General features: G+C 37.2%; 1 protein-coding gene across 3 annotated transcripts in view; it reads left to right on the top strand.

The window, feature by feature from the left end:
- The window catches only part of IQCH (IQ motif containing H), a 68,027-nt gene that overhangs the window by 6,159 nt on the left and 44,321 nt on the right, over positions 1 to 17,547 (top strand). The window contains exons 4-9 of one of the 3 annotated variants that reach the window (XM_072402595.1): positions 2,843 to 2,954; positions 8,358 to 8,477; positions 12,859 to 12,979; positions 14,254 to 14,385; positions 15,620 to 15,819; positions 16,239 to 16,781. In XM_072402595.1, the coding sequence (XP_072258696.1) occupies positions 2,843 to 2,954; positions 8,358 to 8,477; positions 12,859 to 12,979; positions 14,254 to 14,385; positions 15,620 to 15,819; positions 16,239 to 16,781 (1,228 nt within the window). Of the gene's footprint in view, positions 1 to 2,842; positions 2,955 to 8,357; positions 8,478 to 11,302; positions 11,571 to 12,858; positions 12,980 to 14,253; positions 14,386 to 15,619; positions 15,820 to 16,235; positions 16,782 to 17,547 lie in introns of those variants that run through there. The other 2 variants (XM_072402593.1, XM_072402596.1) reach the window with 2 other exon arrangements.

The following is a 17,547-nucleotide window of genomic DNA, read 5'->3' as shown; positions in this document are numbered from 1 at the left end:
GGTTTCTTTGCTTCTTTTGCATTCCGGAGAATATATAGTGGCTACCCCTGACCCTACACATTGACTTTTGATTGGCCATGGCCTGTTTAAAGCTACATTTTGGCATAATTGCTTGATGATCTTGATGATGTAGTAGTGTTTTCTAATTGCTAGGATGTGTTTTTGTTCCTGATTTTCTGTTGCTAGAAAGGTACACCTTCAACCACAAACTTTTTAACTCCCTTGAATTATTTTCCAGACTGATTGATATCCCGTGCATTACCCAATGTTATTTCCCAATGACAAATTTTCTAACTTCCTTGGATTGAACACAAGGCTGTCTGACCTGTGTTTCACCTCCGGCCCTGTTTACATTTGGGGTTCTCGTCATCTGTCAATCCCTACAGGAACCATAACTGTTTTTAAGTCCTGGGGTCAATTGAGTGCTGGGATGGTGTGACTTGCTTCCTGGGGCTTTTTTATAGCACATATTATGAAAGCAGATTTAGGGATTGATGTGATTTAAGTATTAGCATTTGACAAGAGAACTCATCCAAGTATGACACAGGAAATGTCTTTTAGGTGAAATAAAAGAAAAGAGAATAGTACCCAAGCATCTATTTGCCAATGTGAGATCATCTGTATAAAGTGATCCCATTACTCTAGTAAAGGAGTTTGTTGTGAGTTGATCACAGTTATCTAAAGCAGTTTTTTATAAGCAGTAGACATACCAGCAACAGTGATCTGATTCTCAGCCCCTTGTATGTATAGTGTACAATTCTTATAAAATACCAATATTATTAGCAGTCCTTTAAACAACATATTTGCTTACGTGAATTCTCTATGAGTTGTCAGCCTGATGGCAAAGTATTTTTCCTAAAAATGATCAAGTCTTAAAAAGTCAATGTTGAGAGAACCAAAAACCCATAAACCTAAGAGAAGGTCCTAAAGAAGTACAAAAATGTGGGGGTGAGTGAGATCATATACAAACATCTTCAACCATGCAGTGTGCAGAGAGCAATGTAGACTTTATAATGTATCAGTCTGTTGCTGGAAAGTATACAATTATTTAGTAAATGACAAGTGCATCTAGTGCAATGGGCCTGATTTATTAAAGTTCTCCAAGACTGGAAAAGATAAAGTTTTATCAGTGAGCCTGGGTGATCCAGCAAACATGGAATAGATTTCCTAAAAGTAATTTACTATTTGTTGGCAAATGTTTTCAATCCTGGATCAGTTCCATTCCAGGTTTGCTTTCTCACCCAGGTTCAGTGATAAAACCCTTGGGGAGCTAAATAAACCAGGCCAATGTATGTTTAATACAAAATATATTTACAACCAATATGTGGGGGAAGAGATTGATCCTCTTAACGCCTTTCGCAGATTTGCTTCAGTAGGGATAAAGGACTTGTTGAAAGAAGTACAAAAATACAAAGAAGGTTGTAAAAGTGAAATTTGGAGCACAACGTCAGGAGGGAGTCTGCCTGGTTACTCAATTAATTTATATAGATATATATATACATATATATATATATATATATATATATATATATATATATAAAAGTAATCACACGTAGAAACAATGTCAGACAGAAGGTATTATTAATACTGGGCATTTAAATCCAATTAAAATTTAGAGTAATCTGTAAGTATTGTTAATAAATGTTTGTTATTTATTGCTTGATGTTAGACTTCAGCTTCAAAGATGAATAGAAGAGACTTTCCAATCTTTAGCAATAATTTGACAGCTGTGAAAATAAACCTAAGGAGAACAAATTGGAGTTTTCTAATTGTAACAGGTTTTTAACATTCATAGTTCTCACAAATGTTCTGATCTAATAGGGAATAAATCACTGGGTGTGTTCTCAAACAGACAGCTTTGACTCAGGACTGACCATTTCAATGTTGAGGTTTATATCCTCAAAGAAAATAGATGGGGTATTTTTATCATTAACAATTTGTAAAATAGCTGCCAGGTGGCTGTTGATAAAAAACTGCCTCCTTACTAGTCCTATAAGGTATACTATCCTAGAAACAGGGATAGTTTTAGACAAAATGGGCCTGATTTATTAAAATTCTCCAACGCCTGGAGTGGATACACTTTCATCAGTGAAGATGGGTAATCCAGCAAACATGGAATGGATTTATTCATAGTCATTTGCTATATGCTAGCAAATGTTTTGAATCCTGGACCAGATCTATTCCAGGTGTGCTGGATCACCCAGCTTCACAGATGAAAGAGTATCCTCTCCAGCTTAGGAGAGCTTTGATAAATCAGGCCAAATGTGTCCCAAAGTCATTCCATCTTCTCACACCCCATGCTGTTCTTTTACTTTGGGCCCTGGAGAAGGTGGAGGTCCTGGCTATTGCCCAGTTTCCCCCCAACCTACCAAAAGCCAGACCTTCTTAGAAATTACACACCATGCTGTTTACTAATAGGTCTCAGCATGCCTATTTACCCAGATAACACTATAAAGAGGGCCACAATCATGCAATTACAGTCCAGATCAAACAATGATCATAGGCACAATCTAGTTGTCCTCTGGCTTGTCTGTCTGCTAGCAGCTCATGTAATGTCGAGTGGAGGAAGAGCACTTGTGGGCATTCCTAAAGCCATCATTGAGCTGGTGATATATAAGATATAATATAGGATAGTTAGCTGACCAACAGTCATCTCATATCTATAGGTATTTGGCTTCATAATATTGCTGATAATTTATTGATCTGACAAGACATATTTACTATATGTAGCCAGTGATAGACTATTGGTCAGACTCTACTCTAAACTCTGAACATAAATGTCAAATCAAGGTATCATGAACAAAAGAAGGGACATGTTAATAAACATTGTTTGCCATTATAGGGGTCCCCAGATGGAAGCTGCAAAGCAAAACCAGAAATCACTTCTCTCCGATATTCCAGGAACAAGAAGACAACCCTTAAACACAATCAGTCATATGTCCCCAGGACAACTGGTGAGTTTGGGACAGTCATTTTTGCATACATAAGTACATTCTTAGCCATAAAAATACGCCTATTGTATGATAATGTAAGTTGATAATAATGAATTTCAAAATTATATATGGGAATCCTTGGGAAGATGGAAGTATATGGGTATCTACTCTAAAGTTACGGCTAGCAGAGATTGTCCCTAAAAGAAGTAAACATTGCATGAGGCTGCAGAATGAAGGTAAATATTCAATATTAGGGTGAAGTAATTTAGGTAATTAATGGGAGGGGTAAGTGTACTTTAGGACTAGTTGAATAAGCATTGGGGGGCTTACCATGACCATACCACTGGCTTTTTATAGAAAAGTGTTTTGCTACAATTACAAATCCAAACGTTGTAATTTATGTATGCAATATCAGCTTACATCGTCTCATAATGGTAGGTCGACTTTAAAGTGGAACTATTGCTCAGAAATGAAATTGCAAGCAGGAAAGAATTTTTTCCTATTGTAGAAGAGACAGGTGATGGTCCTTCTGCAATAAAACCTACTTACCTGTCTCTGCACAATCTTTTACCTAAAGCATTCTCAACTGGGATATTGAATTCTGGGATATACCAGGTATCCCGGAATCCCAAAGGGCTTCAGGGACTGAATGAACTGTGCACATGCATGGGACCTACATCTTTCTAGCTGGGGCGACTACAATACTTAAAGACTGAAACCGGGAAGGACATCAGGTGAAGATGGCAATGGAACGAGGACAGATGAGTGTTATTAAAAAATTGTGATTAGGCAGATAAGTTTATTTTATCACACTTTATTTTATGTTTAATATTTAGTTATACTTTAAGGAGTTTCCATTTTGTAAGATAAACCTTTATGTAAGCATTGGTAAAGCCTGATATGAAACATAGAATTTAAGCTAGACCTTTATCTGTTATTTTGTTACACTTTCAGAACAGCACATATCATATTTCTGCCTTATAATTACATATGACTGTTACCATTAGTAAATATAAATAATAAATATACATGCAAGTGTGTAATAATTATAAATAATAGTTACAGTAGCTGTAATAATTTTACCTCTTGAATTGTATTATAATTATAGCTTTGGCTAATTCTCTTTATTTTATGGGTGATGGTTTTTTCTAGTTTTTTTTTTCTAACATTCTTTATGTTTGTATTTTTTTTTTAATTATACAAATAACAGAACTGAGAAAAGGGAAACAATTAGGACAAATAAAAACAGTATATTGTACTTTTCGCATAAAACCAAGAAAATCGGTGGCAAAACTAAACATATAGCATCAAATCAGTAATATACTTTACAATCAAAGTAGGCATTGATAAAGGGACTGGTCTTCTGTATGAAAATATATAACGAGGCTAAAGCTACGTACACACTTCCAATTATTATCGTTGGAAAACGAACGACGAACGATCCTGCACGATATCTACGAACGATCGTATAGCACCGATCCTGCACATACAGATAACGACACGATCGTTCGTAGATATTGTACATACAATAGATACGATCGTTTGAGCGATAGAGGAACTATGTGCACGACAGGAAGTGAACGAACGTTCGTTCATTACGCATGCTCAGACCATGGACGATCAACGAACGATCGTACACACGAACGATGGTCAACGATCGTCGTCCGATCCGCCGGTCCGGTCGTTCGTTTCCAACGACTTTCCTCGTTCGTCGGCGTCGTTGGTTACTTTTTTTACGAACGATTTTTGCCCAATCGATCGTTTGTCGTTCGTTCGTCGTTCATTTTCAACGATAAAAATTGGAAGTGTGTACGCACCTTAAGTCTGGGAAGAGAATCAATATCAAACTTAAAGGGTCAGGTCCAGGTGGCGCTTAAACTCCAGAGTTTCCTGGTAGTAGGTACAGCATCCCCATATAGCATTGAATTTATCTTGGGTACCCCTTAAACTTGCTGTAAGATCCTCCATCATCATAATGTCTCTTACCCTGTGGAGCCACAGACCCACAGTCGGAATGGTCTTTGACTTCCAAAACATTGGGTTATATGAGTTAGCAGCCACAATAAGATGTCTAGGAGTGTAACCTTTGTAGGCCTTGTCTGGACTTACATTATGCTACAACAGAAAAAACCCCGGGTCCCAAGGTATATTGTAGTTAGTGACTTTCTGCATGAGGGCCTTCACCTGGTCCCAGTTGGGGCGCAGTAGCGGGCATGTCCAGAAAACATGGAGCCTAATGCCCTTATCCTGATCACACCACCAACATCTGTTGGAGATCTCCGGAAAAAACTATGTAGTCTCTCCGGGGTCCTGTACCACCTACAAAGGATTTTGAAACTCAGTTCTTGGTATCGACCACTGGTTGAGAACCTATGTACCAAGGTGAGTATCTTAGTTTTCTGCTCGGCCTCTAATGTGTTCTTTCTCCCATGCCTGGAGATAGGTGGATGAGAAATTTTCAGGTGCCGTGTTCAGTTCGGAGTATAATATAGAAAGAGAGGGCCAGGAGATCCACTCCCTGTGCATATAATTTCAAACATTGTTTTGGAGCAGCTATTTCTGCACCCTTGAGGGAGGGACCTGAGATTGTGCATGATTTGTAATGGCCTCCAAAAAGTTATAACCTCCATTATTGGCCATCAAAATCTCCATTGACACCCATTGACCCTGGTGAACAAAGTGCTCCGCCCACTGCACCCCCCTTTCCCGGACGTCGTCCAATCCTGGGGGGAAAGACGGGTTGTCCAAATCGGAAACAGGTGAGGGCCATGGAGTTCTATTTTTTTTTATTTACTATATATATATATATATATATATATATATATATATTTTTTTTTTTATATATTATATATATATATATATATATATATATATATATATACGCAGGCACGATAGATCCCAAAAGCACTGTGGGTTAGCTAGCAACTGCACAAGATCTTTTTGTAAGTTTATAACCAGGGCACTTTAATAAACCAGAAGAAAACAGCAAGCCAAGCCCTTCACCTGAAAAATACAAGATATTATTTGCCATTTTCTATTTACATGACCGAAACAAAATATATTTGTAAACTTTTTCGTTTTCTAGGCTTGTCAAAAATGAAGTACAAAAAAAAACTAAATATAACTGAAACAGAACATCAGGAATAATAAATTTAACCGCATTTATATATGTCTGCAAATTTGAAAATTTACTTACATAAATATGAATATTTTCTTTTATTAATACCATACAGCTCATTATATCTAACATGTATATGCTGGGAAATGTTAGAATAACTATGAATCCTTTCTCCAAGGTTCGCATATTGCAGGGGCTGTTCACCGTTCTGGGTCAATTGCTAGAACACCAATAAGCTGACCTGTCATTACCCCGGTCACCCACCCCGGGCACAGTATCGTTGCCGCAGCTTTAGAGCTGTGATCCTCCAGCACCTGCTTAAAAATACATATCCTGTGACAGAAGACGCGCACCTCATTTCTTATATGAACGAAAGTGCTGCTTTACCAGCTGTTCCACAGGCATGGCACGCTGGCAGGAGCAGTGTTATTATTAACTAGTTGTGGGTTCCAGCTGGGATATTGCCACCTATAATTTGCCACCTTCTATCCTTCGAACAAGGTAAACCTCAGTTGGCTCAATAAAACCTAAGTCCTGCTTATGAAATGGCGTGATTGAGTAAGCTCAAGCCGCAGTCACCAGCTGCAACGCACTTAACTGTCATTGCTAATCACATTGACCAATGCTTTATCTGTTTATTTCTGTCAGATGGCTTTTCAGAGGTTTCTGCCTTGCAGCGTGCTTTTATATCAGTTGATACCAAAAGTAGTTTGGTTTTACCTATAAGATTAATAATTGCCAAATAAATAATTGACAAATAAAAATCTGAGGTTTAATTTAATTATATTTTAGCCCCCATCCCCTAATAACATATAAATACCATTTGTAAATAAAATCTTTCTATTTTATTCACATCCTTTTTTAGACCATTTAATGTCATTTCTGTGTCTTGGTGCTTCTCTAAGCAATTGCAGACAGAAAGGGACCGGCGAGGTGCTATACCAGCTTTTTAAAAACAGGAATCTGTGATAGCACCCACAAGTGTTGCTGAGCATTCTGGACTGAAATCTAGTGATTTAAAGGGGAAAGTCAGTGACAGACAGGCTGAAAAGAAAGGTATTAGATGATACTGGGCAAGAAATCACTGTATAGAAGCATCCAATTGCCTCGTTGAATCAGGAGGGAATCCTGAGCAAATTGTACCAGGGATTGTTTTTACTTCCTCTGGATCAACTATGTCTTATTGGGTTTTATATCTGGGATATGTTTATTTCTCTAGTGGTTGAACTTGATGGACTTATGTCTTTTTTCAACCTGACCTACTATGTAACTATTTTGGGATTTTTATATTTATATATTATTATATTTTATTAAAGTTTTAAATAAGAAAAAGGTACAAAGCTTCAATACCATGTGAAATGGGGTCAACATAATCAAAGCAAAAAAAAATTCACCAATCACAGTTGGTCTGAAGAATCTTTTGATATAATTACAGAAGAAAACATTGATTTACTCTCTCATAAAGTAGATAAGCTGGGGGCGTCCAGGTGGCATCTCTATTCCAGTAGTCACCTGTTACTAAAAGTAAATTACATGCCTTATAGCCTCTTAAAAATCAAAGTCTAAAAACAATTCTGGGACATGTTTCTTTCACCTCCATCGCAATAATTTTCAGAAATTTCTCAATGTGTATGGCAAGTACATTTTTCCTAGTTTGAATAGAATTAAGATGATATAGAACTCATGTTGGGTTTATTCTGCTGCCTTTACCTCAATTGGGCTGGATTCACACTTTTTTATTTTGTCTAATTCGTTTTGCATAGAAAAAAATGGAAACGCAATAGGGACATAAATCAACACCTGCATTAAGATGTAGTACTTCATGATGTCTATAAAGGAATCATGATCCTGTCTCTCTAACAGTGTCATTGGTGTGTGTATGCTTTTGTTTCTGTGCCAGTTGGATGTCCCAACTTTACACAGCAGTATAAACCTAGTATACTATATATATATTTATAGGAGAAATCGTAAACCTGATATTTCATACCCCACATATAAATGTATACTGGCAGCTGGTAAGTAAATTATGGAAAGTCTTAAAAAAGTGTTAGTGATCAATGTATATTCATTTATAAGCTTTGTCAGTAGATCAGAATAGAAAACAAAATGCAATGTCTTGGTGTTTTTACCTAGCACAGCCATGTCTATGTGGGGGCTCTGTCATTCTGCCTGGGGGTAACATGTGGCTGTGTTGAGTGCATGCTGGGTGTTATGTATATATGTATCTGAAACCACAGTGTGCAGGAAAGTATCATGTATTTTGTAGAAGACCTGCTGCAATATTCATGGATTCATCTCTGTTACAGCACAAGTTAACCTTCAGTACGCGCATCGTTTGTAAACCTGAGAGGCCAACCCATCGCGACCTTCTCAACCAGAACTATGGCATCAGCTTTCCTCTGATCAACAGCAAACCAAAATCATCTGTAAGTCTGCCAACTTTAATTAACTTTGCTTTAGGCTTAAATGCTTAAATGCTTTATGCCATTAAATAATGTCAAAATTACCTTTCTATTCAGTTTCAGCTATTTGCACTTATTACAGAAAATTTGAAATGACACCAACAAAATGACAGCTGATATTGTTTTAGAAACAAATCCTGGTTTGTCTTTAGAGTACAATAATCTTCCATACTGCACCCGAAAGTTGCCCTCAAAAAATATTTCAAACTTAGAAATACCAAATCTGTTAATCTCTCTAATATAACACCGGGTATACACTCAATGGCCACTTTATTTGATACGCCATATTAGTACAAGGTTGAACCCCATTTTCTGAAATACTCAGATCAGCCCATCTGGTACAATCAACCATGCCACGTTCAGAGTAACTTATTCACCTTTCTTTCTTTTCCACCTTTTAATGTGAACTTTAGCAAGTGATCTTGACAATACCTTCATACCTGCATGCATTGAGGTGCTGCTATGTGATTGGCTGATTAGATATAGGTATTACCAAGCAGTTGAACAGGTGTATCTAATATAGTGGCCAGTTAATGTAGATATAGAGGCAGTTTGTGAGAATAGGAAGGCTGTTATTATGTAGACTAACATATGCCCTAAAGTACCCAAGAATGCAATTGCAATAATTTATTCTCTGAGTGTATTCTACATAAGGATGACTGGGAGACAGGGAAACTTATGCCATGGCTATACACACCACTACCAATGACCAAAGGTGTACATAGACTGACATCCTGGATAGAACATTTTTTACCCCACATCCTCAATCATAAAAATATATTCTTTTTACTATATATTAAATTATTCCATAACAAAAAATAAATAAATAAATAAATATAGATAATTACAGAGATCCAATAAGTACTATACACCACCAGAAACATGTCCACATATGTAGAATTAATACTGTACTGATACAGCCAAAAACATGGCCACAGATATACAATCAGTACCTTACTGACAAATAGGTATGCTGGTTGGCATGTTTGTTTTCAATGGAAAGAAACATATTAACAGTGGACTTGCAATGCTTAACATGCAGACTTTCCTAGCACTGCATTGGGCCTGTTACACAACAGACTCAGATTGTGTTGTTTGCTTCCCCTGCCCTCCCCCCCTAAATATTATTATTATTAATCCGTTTTTTTATAGCGCCTACATAATATGCAGCGCTTCACAAAGTCAATAGCCATGTCACTAACTGTCTGCTAATTGTGGGGCTTACAATCTAATGTCCCTATCATAGTCATATGTCTTTAATACAGTCTAAGGTCAATTTTGGGGGAAGCCAAATTACCTATCCACATGTTTTGAGGAAATGTGCTTTATAAATAGTCATTACTGTTCCAGTGTGGCAATGCTGCTTCTCCAAAGATACAATAAAGTGAAAGTTTTCATCCTAAGACAGGAGATGTTTTATTGGCAGCATCACCAGGTAAAAAAGGAAAAAAATGGATTGCAGCCATGACATCTAAGAATTGGTAAGCTTCGGTATATTTCATTTTTGTGCTTGTGGTTACATGTACTTTATTAGACATCAAAACCCTGGGTCTTTCAGCTTGAGCATGTAAAGAAAAAAAAATACAAAACCAAGATTGTGAACACTGCACATTAATATGATTGGTAGATATAGAGATATATAGGAATCTGAATTTATGACATATTTCTGCCGGAAAAGTTCAGACTCTTGTAGCACAGTAATACTAAAAGATGTAGGTGAGGGATGATGATAATAAAGTTTCTTTGTGTTGTGTGAAGGAATATAACTGCACCGATCGGCCTTTTCTCCATTTTCCATCTAATGTAGTATAATGTTAGCGTTGTTTTCGGTACTATTTTCATGGATCTCCATGTTCTGTACAACTACAGACTAGCACTCCATAATAATACACATTTCATGCTCTTGTTTGAGATTGTCATGCTGATTTGCGTTCATTGTAATCAAATTGATGTTTTCGTTGGAATGTATTTACTATATCGGTAATGGGAAGCGTGACAATCTCCCTGATCAAATGGAGGGGTAATTGTGTGTGTAGGGGGATAATATACAAGAGAGAGACAAAAAAGCCTGGAACTAATTGCCGAAGCGTTGGATCTGATTGGAGTCAGCGTTCCTTGCACCTAGAATCTGGGGACGCTCTGATATGCTCCATCTGGGATGACAGGGAGGGGAGGATTCTGCTGGTAAACAAATTAATCTTTGGAAAGGTCACCATTTGTTGTAAGTTTTTATCCAGTGCTTGTCATGTGGAATAGAAGACTGGCTGTCATTTCTCTATGCAGGGGTGCACGGTGAGCCTGCGACATTGCTTCTCTACTACACACAAATCCCTGGAAACAGCTCAATGCCTGCTTGCAATGCCATGGACGGCTGCGTTACATCTGTCTCTGGACAGGAAGCGAGGGCCACCACTGAATTCCAATAAGATGGGCCTACGCTTTTCTGCCTGGCCTTCTGCCCATGTGCAAAGCATCAGGCATATTGAGCCAGCTCATATCTTTCTGCCTCAAACCCCCATCCTACCATCCTCCTCTCACTTCTTTCTGCTCCGCTGCTGTCACCCGTGTTGTGAAACAGATGTGGCGTTTGCAAAAGTTCTGCATGCATTCCCTCTGCCGCACCTGCCGCTTCCAGCTCTTCTAAGGTCCAGGAGACAGAAATTCTTTGGGTGCTGCAAGCCGCAGTGACACATCTTATGATATTTCTGATAAGAAAAACACAACTTTGATGAAATCTACCAGTGTTTAATATTTTATTATCAATCTGTTTTATATATTTTATTTTTTAAACTGTGTCCGACTCTCAGAGACAAGCTGGTTGCGTGCTTTTGTGTTACACTGTATCATTACCGTAAGATTCAGAATATGACACTTTACAACATCTTCATTGGTATTTCATAGCTTTAAAAATCTGTCCATTCCTGGAAATGTTTCTTTCTTTCTATGGAAACCCGAAATCTATTTTTCGTTATGTTTGGGATTATTCCTCATTCTATCAAGTTTCCTAAAGCTGACCTCCGGCCTTACCTTCCATCTTCCAGCTTCAGTATACGTCAGGTAACATGGTAATAAGTCTATGAGGTCTAATTATACATTTTTGACAACATTTATACATTTTTACACTGTGTTCAGTTAGAGAATGAGTGAATCAACTTTTACTTAATTAAATTATTTCAATGTGAAAAAGTGTACATTTTGGGGTAATAGCTGGGTGAATTCTAATACATTTATAAATAGACGCTATAAATATTTTGCTTGTTTAACAGAAGCTCTGAGCCTTGCACAGTAGGCTGACTACACTGCTAATAATTGTTGGGCATTGGCCTAGTGTTGTCAGTTTACAGAAAGCACTGTAATTGGCAGAATGGCAATTTCAGAAAAACATTAAAAACAATTTGTCATAAGAAAATTGTTTATAGTATAGTATATTCAGTATATTCATTATATTAGGCATGATGATAACAACAATACTGGAAATAGATTTGGCATTTAAATACACTTTAAATTATGCAGTTTTCAACATCAGTAATTATATTAATATAATAAATATTATTATAATAATCAGTTTTTTTCTATATGTTTTTCTATGTTTTTTATTTCTCCTATGAATGTTGTTTGTGCTTTGTCAATAAAAGTAAGTAACAAGTAGTCCATACAATCCAGTTGTGGGCTGATGCTAAGAATCAGAATTACTCTGGAACTGTCCTATAATGAGTAATATCACTTCTGAGTTCCCAGAAGGCAAAAGATGACAGTGGAAATGTCAGCCTGAATCAGTTTTTAGGTTTATTGGCCACCTAAATGCAATTAAAAGTCTTTTTTATTTTTAAAGTCTTTTTTAGTCTCCACTATTAGAAATCTTATTATGATTTTTATTTTATGAGAACATTTTTGTTCCCCAGAGATCAGGGTTTGAAAAGTGAAGACAGAGGTAGTGCAATATAAAGTAGTAGTCAGAAGCTTCATTAACTTAAATGTAATATTTGTTTTTCACTTTCAAAACCTGACATTTTTTAGCTGATCACTACTTTTCAAAATGGGACAATCTGAAAAATGGAAACATTCTTCTGCTCCTTCTTTATAAATAACCCGTTCAATGTTTTCTTTTACTGCAGCATGGTCTTCTTGCCAGTTACATGTGAACGGCTGAAAAAGTAGTCCGCAATGTATCATGGGCTTGTTCACTATAGCCGCACATCTAACTCTTAACCATATATTTAGAATATCTGGGATAGGTAATCTCTCACTACGTCATAATAAGCAATCGAATGTGACAGAGGCAGGATTTTAATAAACATTATCTTTTCATAATAGCATCTCAGTGTGCTACATGCTTCTTCCTTAGGTGTCTATGGAGAAGATTGCCAAAGGTCCTACCATCACTCATCTTTCAGTGTTACCAGCCTCGCACCGTATGGACTCTTCTCTCACTCCACCACCAGTGCATGAAAAAGATGTACAAAAAGGTGAGAACTCCGTATACAGACAACACAAACACTATGCTGGAGGATAATTACTTGTAACTAAAACATGTTTTCCCCCATGGCCCATGACAACATAATATATCTTACGTCCTCATTCCAAGGTCACAGCCTTATCTACCTCCCATAGGGGATTTTATGGTGTTATTTGGTTTATCGGTTGTACTTTTTGGCTGATGTTCAGACTGAAATGTTTGCTAACATCTTAAAAAGAATTCCCCAACAAATCTTTGCTGTGTGTTTTTATTAAAAATGTAATTAACCCTAAAAATAAACCACTAAAGAAAGTACTTGTCAGGCAGTGAATGAATGTATTCCCCTTCATGGATTCACTCATAGCACTCCCACCATTATTTGGCCAAAAGATGCTACTGTACTATCGTGTGTCGCTCCGGCCAAGATTTTATTTACCAAGATCCATGCAGCAAATTTCATACAATACACAAGAGGAATCCTTTCAGACAATGCTGGGCAAATCCTGCCTAATATAATTGGGCAGATTTTCCTATTTTCTCACTAGAGAAATACCACTAACCACTAATTTAAATCCTTATAATCCTTCATAGTTTGGCTCTCCCATGCTTCTCCCTCCCACACGCTGCAGATAACAGTTTTAGGGTTTCAGCAACAGAGGCATTGCCACCAGTCCCGAAAGATTTAGGAGGGACTAGGCGTACCCAGGTGCGCAAGGTACGAACTTGTGGAATCAGCAGTGACAATTCTACTACATAACTTTTTCTTCCCACTGTAATTCATGCAGACATATCCTACATGAAAGTGGCAATGCTGCTCTGAATTCAGGAGCCATTAGCATTGTTGCCACTCCACCAAAGAATCTACAATATGTGGACTTCACTAGCAGGATCAATATGAATTTGTGGAATTGATAATTTAATTTAGCATATTTCTGATTTAAGGTATATCTGTAGCTGTCTAACAAGAGATAGGTATGCAGCACTATATAGCAGTTATGTGAGCGTTTGTAAAAAAGCAAAATAGGTAAAATATATTTTATAGTTTGTTTTTGTTTTTTTTACAGTTTGTTAAAATGGTTTGTTTCATCTTACCAGATTGTAAACACTTTAAATACCAGATTGTAAACACTTTAACAGCAACAGGGTTCATATACATTTTGTTTGAACTGGAATCTCACTTTAGTAAAAATTTATTAAATATTTATAAAATAATATTTCCTTTTACTGTATTTAATTTGTCAGAATTTTTTAATGTATATATGTCACCAATTGTTCATACCTTAGGAATCCTCAGTCTACTACAGAGAGGTCTCATTCCTCCGGCTGCTCGTCTCACCTTGGTTCCTCCCGCCGTTAGGCCCCAGACTCTGGCTCTTCATAGTGCTCAGTCTCGTTGGACAGCCTCTCATTCACAAGGTGATTTTGCTGAACATTATATGTTTAATTTTATTTTATTTTATACAGGGTTTTGTTTTAGAAATTGTATAGCCTATATCTGCTATCTCTAACACCCCAAACTATCTATAGTCATATATCTCTTGTACTTGCATTCAATTAGAGAAAATCTATATGGTATCAGCTGGAATTGCCCTTTTAAAGGGGAATCCTGTATCATGTCATGTTGATTTTTTTACATTTCCCATTGTATTGCAACTGATGATGTAGGAGATATAAGTTGGCTTTATATGAATGAATAAACAAAGGCAATCATGAATGAACATCAATTATAATGATTCCTGCAGCATTGAAGTCAGATTTCTGTATCCCAAAGAATATGATGTCATCAAGCACTAGCACATGGCTGAGAGCTAACATCATGATAAGTCAGGTGTTTTTTTTTTATCTACCTATCTACCTGAAAAAAACTTGCTACAATGCACATTGGCATAACAACAGGAGAAATGCAAAACCTGGGAAGGAAGGTCAGTTTCAGTAAATCATAACATGTGTCTTCTAGTAAGTTCAAGTTATTAAATTAAAATCCTAAATTAAAAAACATTTAAAGAAACAAGCAATGCATAGGATTTCATTTGGCATGGTTTGCATAGGGCATAGGGAAACAAAGTCTCAAAGCAAGCAGTGTCTGATGTGATATCTATAGCAAACATATAGAATTCACTGACTGCTTTGTCGAGTTTTAATAGGTATTTGTTAAAAAAAAATAATTTATAAAACATTCTACCTTTACATACAACTTAAAGTGTATATAAAGCATTTCATTGCTTTATATGTCCCTACTAAGTAAATTTACGCCAATACTTGTGACATAATGGCCATTTTAAGTCTTCCCTGCTCTTTACAAAATTAAATAAAAAAATGGTCTGAACCATACACTTTAAGCTGGCCTACTTGATCAAACATTCAGGGATCCGCAAGTATGCATAAAATATTAATGTGCCTGTTAAAACATTTTGTAGAGGGTGTGCAGTCATTTTAGGCATCAGCCCTGTAAAGGAAACAGTAGTAATTGTCCTGGAGAATGTATCACATGGTACTTACGAACATACTAAAATCCATCTAGTTGGGCTGACGTAAGCAGAATATCTCCAACTTGGCCCTAAGTACTTTTTGACAATGATACAATTTGTCAGTCACTAGAATATACAAAGAAATAAAAGACATTTTGATATTTATTGTAACCGGTATATAGGGAGAGAACATGCCAGGCAAAAAGAAGAGGATCCACATCAAGCAAACCAAGACCAGGATCATTTAGACTCCTATCTATCAAGCGATGGAATGGAAACACCATTACCATTAGTACGCCATAATGTTTCTAGCAAAACTACAAGGACATCAGCCAACGTGACAAATCAAGAAACAGAGGACAGTGAATCTCCCGCATCACAGGTACATATGTAGATTTAGCTAAATGGCTTCTTTTTCTCGGGTCATCTCACTTGTCTTGTCCCTCAGGGCAGTAACAGATGTGCATGTGTTGTGATAGTAAAGGACAATCTGCATATTTATGTTCAGTACAATCCACACAAAAGTTGTGATGTATTTCAAATATTCCTCACACCATATCAGACTTGGTAAGATCGACCCCCAAGGATAATAATAATGTGCCTACAGGCCTATACACAGTTAGGTGTACAGCCTTCTTAACACAATCCCAATACACAATGAGCTTGTGTTTTTTTGGGGGGGGGGGGTTTTGCATTGTTTTTTCTTTTTGTGATGCTGTAGTATGGGACTCTGTTTCTTATTTAAAAATTGCATTGCATTTAGTTTTTAATTATTATTGACTTACTATTTTCTTCCAGCAGGATCCTTGGGAGTTAACTAATGAAATTGCTCCCATTGATCAGTTTTTCACCATCTACAATGGTGTAATCGATCCCCAGGCAACAGACTTTTTGGCCTTTAAACAGCACTACTGCCTTAGTTGGGGTAGTTTTATGACTTTTCTGAAAAGCCTACTAAGGTTACTCCAGGATTATGCTGTTCCAGCTGCAGTAGTAAATGGAGAGAGGATGAGAATAGCTACCCTGGATGTGGAGCTGGGTAAGACCCTTTCAACATCCGAGCTACTGTCTGTGTTAGAGAACAGGTCCTGGGTTCACAAGTTCTTGAACCAGCCTGGACAGCGTTACAAGGGAAGAGAAGGAATGTCGGCAGCTGCCCTGAAGATCCAATCCATGTGGCGAGGGTATAAAGACAGAGTGGCGTACCTTGCCCACCGTCGGCAACGATGGGCTGCTGGTGTCATTGCCATTGCTTGGCTGCTGTATGTGCAAAAATCTAGAGTACATAAGATGTTGCTGGAATCCAGAGACCGCCATTTACAGAACTTCAGATCTAGAGCAAAGGTCAGTACATATCGTATCCTATTGTGCTGTTAAAAGGAAGAATATTCAACCACTAATTTTACAGTATGCCCCAAAAATGCATCCAAGGACCAAGTCAAGGAGCCAGTTATGTTTCTGGTATTTGTTTTAGCTGTAAAAGCTGGAACACATTCATAAAGAAAAGATACAAAATCCGTGTAGGTAATGTCCTGCAGTGATTCAAGGGCTGCAACAAAAATACTACCTTTTGAAGCACCTTGTTACACATAATATAACTCAAATAAATTATGACATTCATGAGTTTTGAATAAGTGCTGGTTTGGACCCAATAAAAAGTTTTGTTTTTTATTATGGGCAATCTGGTTTATCTCATAGGTGCCCACAGCTGTTCCCCAAAGCTGTTTCTTTACAAATCACTGAAGACGCCTTTCTCTGGCCATTAGCTAGCTGTATTCCAGGTTCTAATCAAGTGTTTGCCATTCCTTTTTAGCAAAGAATATGTACATCTAATTTATCTAAGCTGCACCATTGGCTTCCACAGGAGTGTTTCTTGCTATAAAACTGACAGCATTTTTAAAGTTCACAAAGGTCCTGTTTAGAAGCAGGTACCAATAGGGTGACTGCTATTATCTTTGTTAGACAACCAATCTCTATCCATCTTTTGAAACTGGTTGCATATTTCAAAATAACGACATGACGTTGGACTTAGTCTTGGCAACATGCTTTCCTATGTTCAGTGGGAGTGCCCAAAAGGGGTGGCAGGTGGGCAGAGTTATTATTAACTAAT

The sequence above is a fragment of the Pyxicephalus adspersus genome, chromosome 2 (assembly GCF_032062135.1).
Source record: "Pyxicephalus adspersus chromosome 2, UCB_Pads_2.0, whole genome shotgun sequence".
NCBI lineage: Eukaryota > Metazoa > Chordata > Amphibia > Anura > Pyxicephalidae > Pyxicephalus > Pyxicephalus adspersus.
This window is presented reverse-complemented; position numbering and strand designations above follow the sequence as displayed.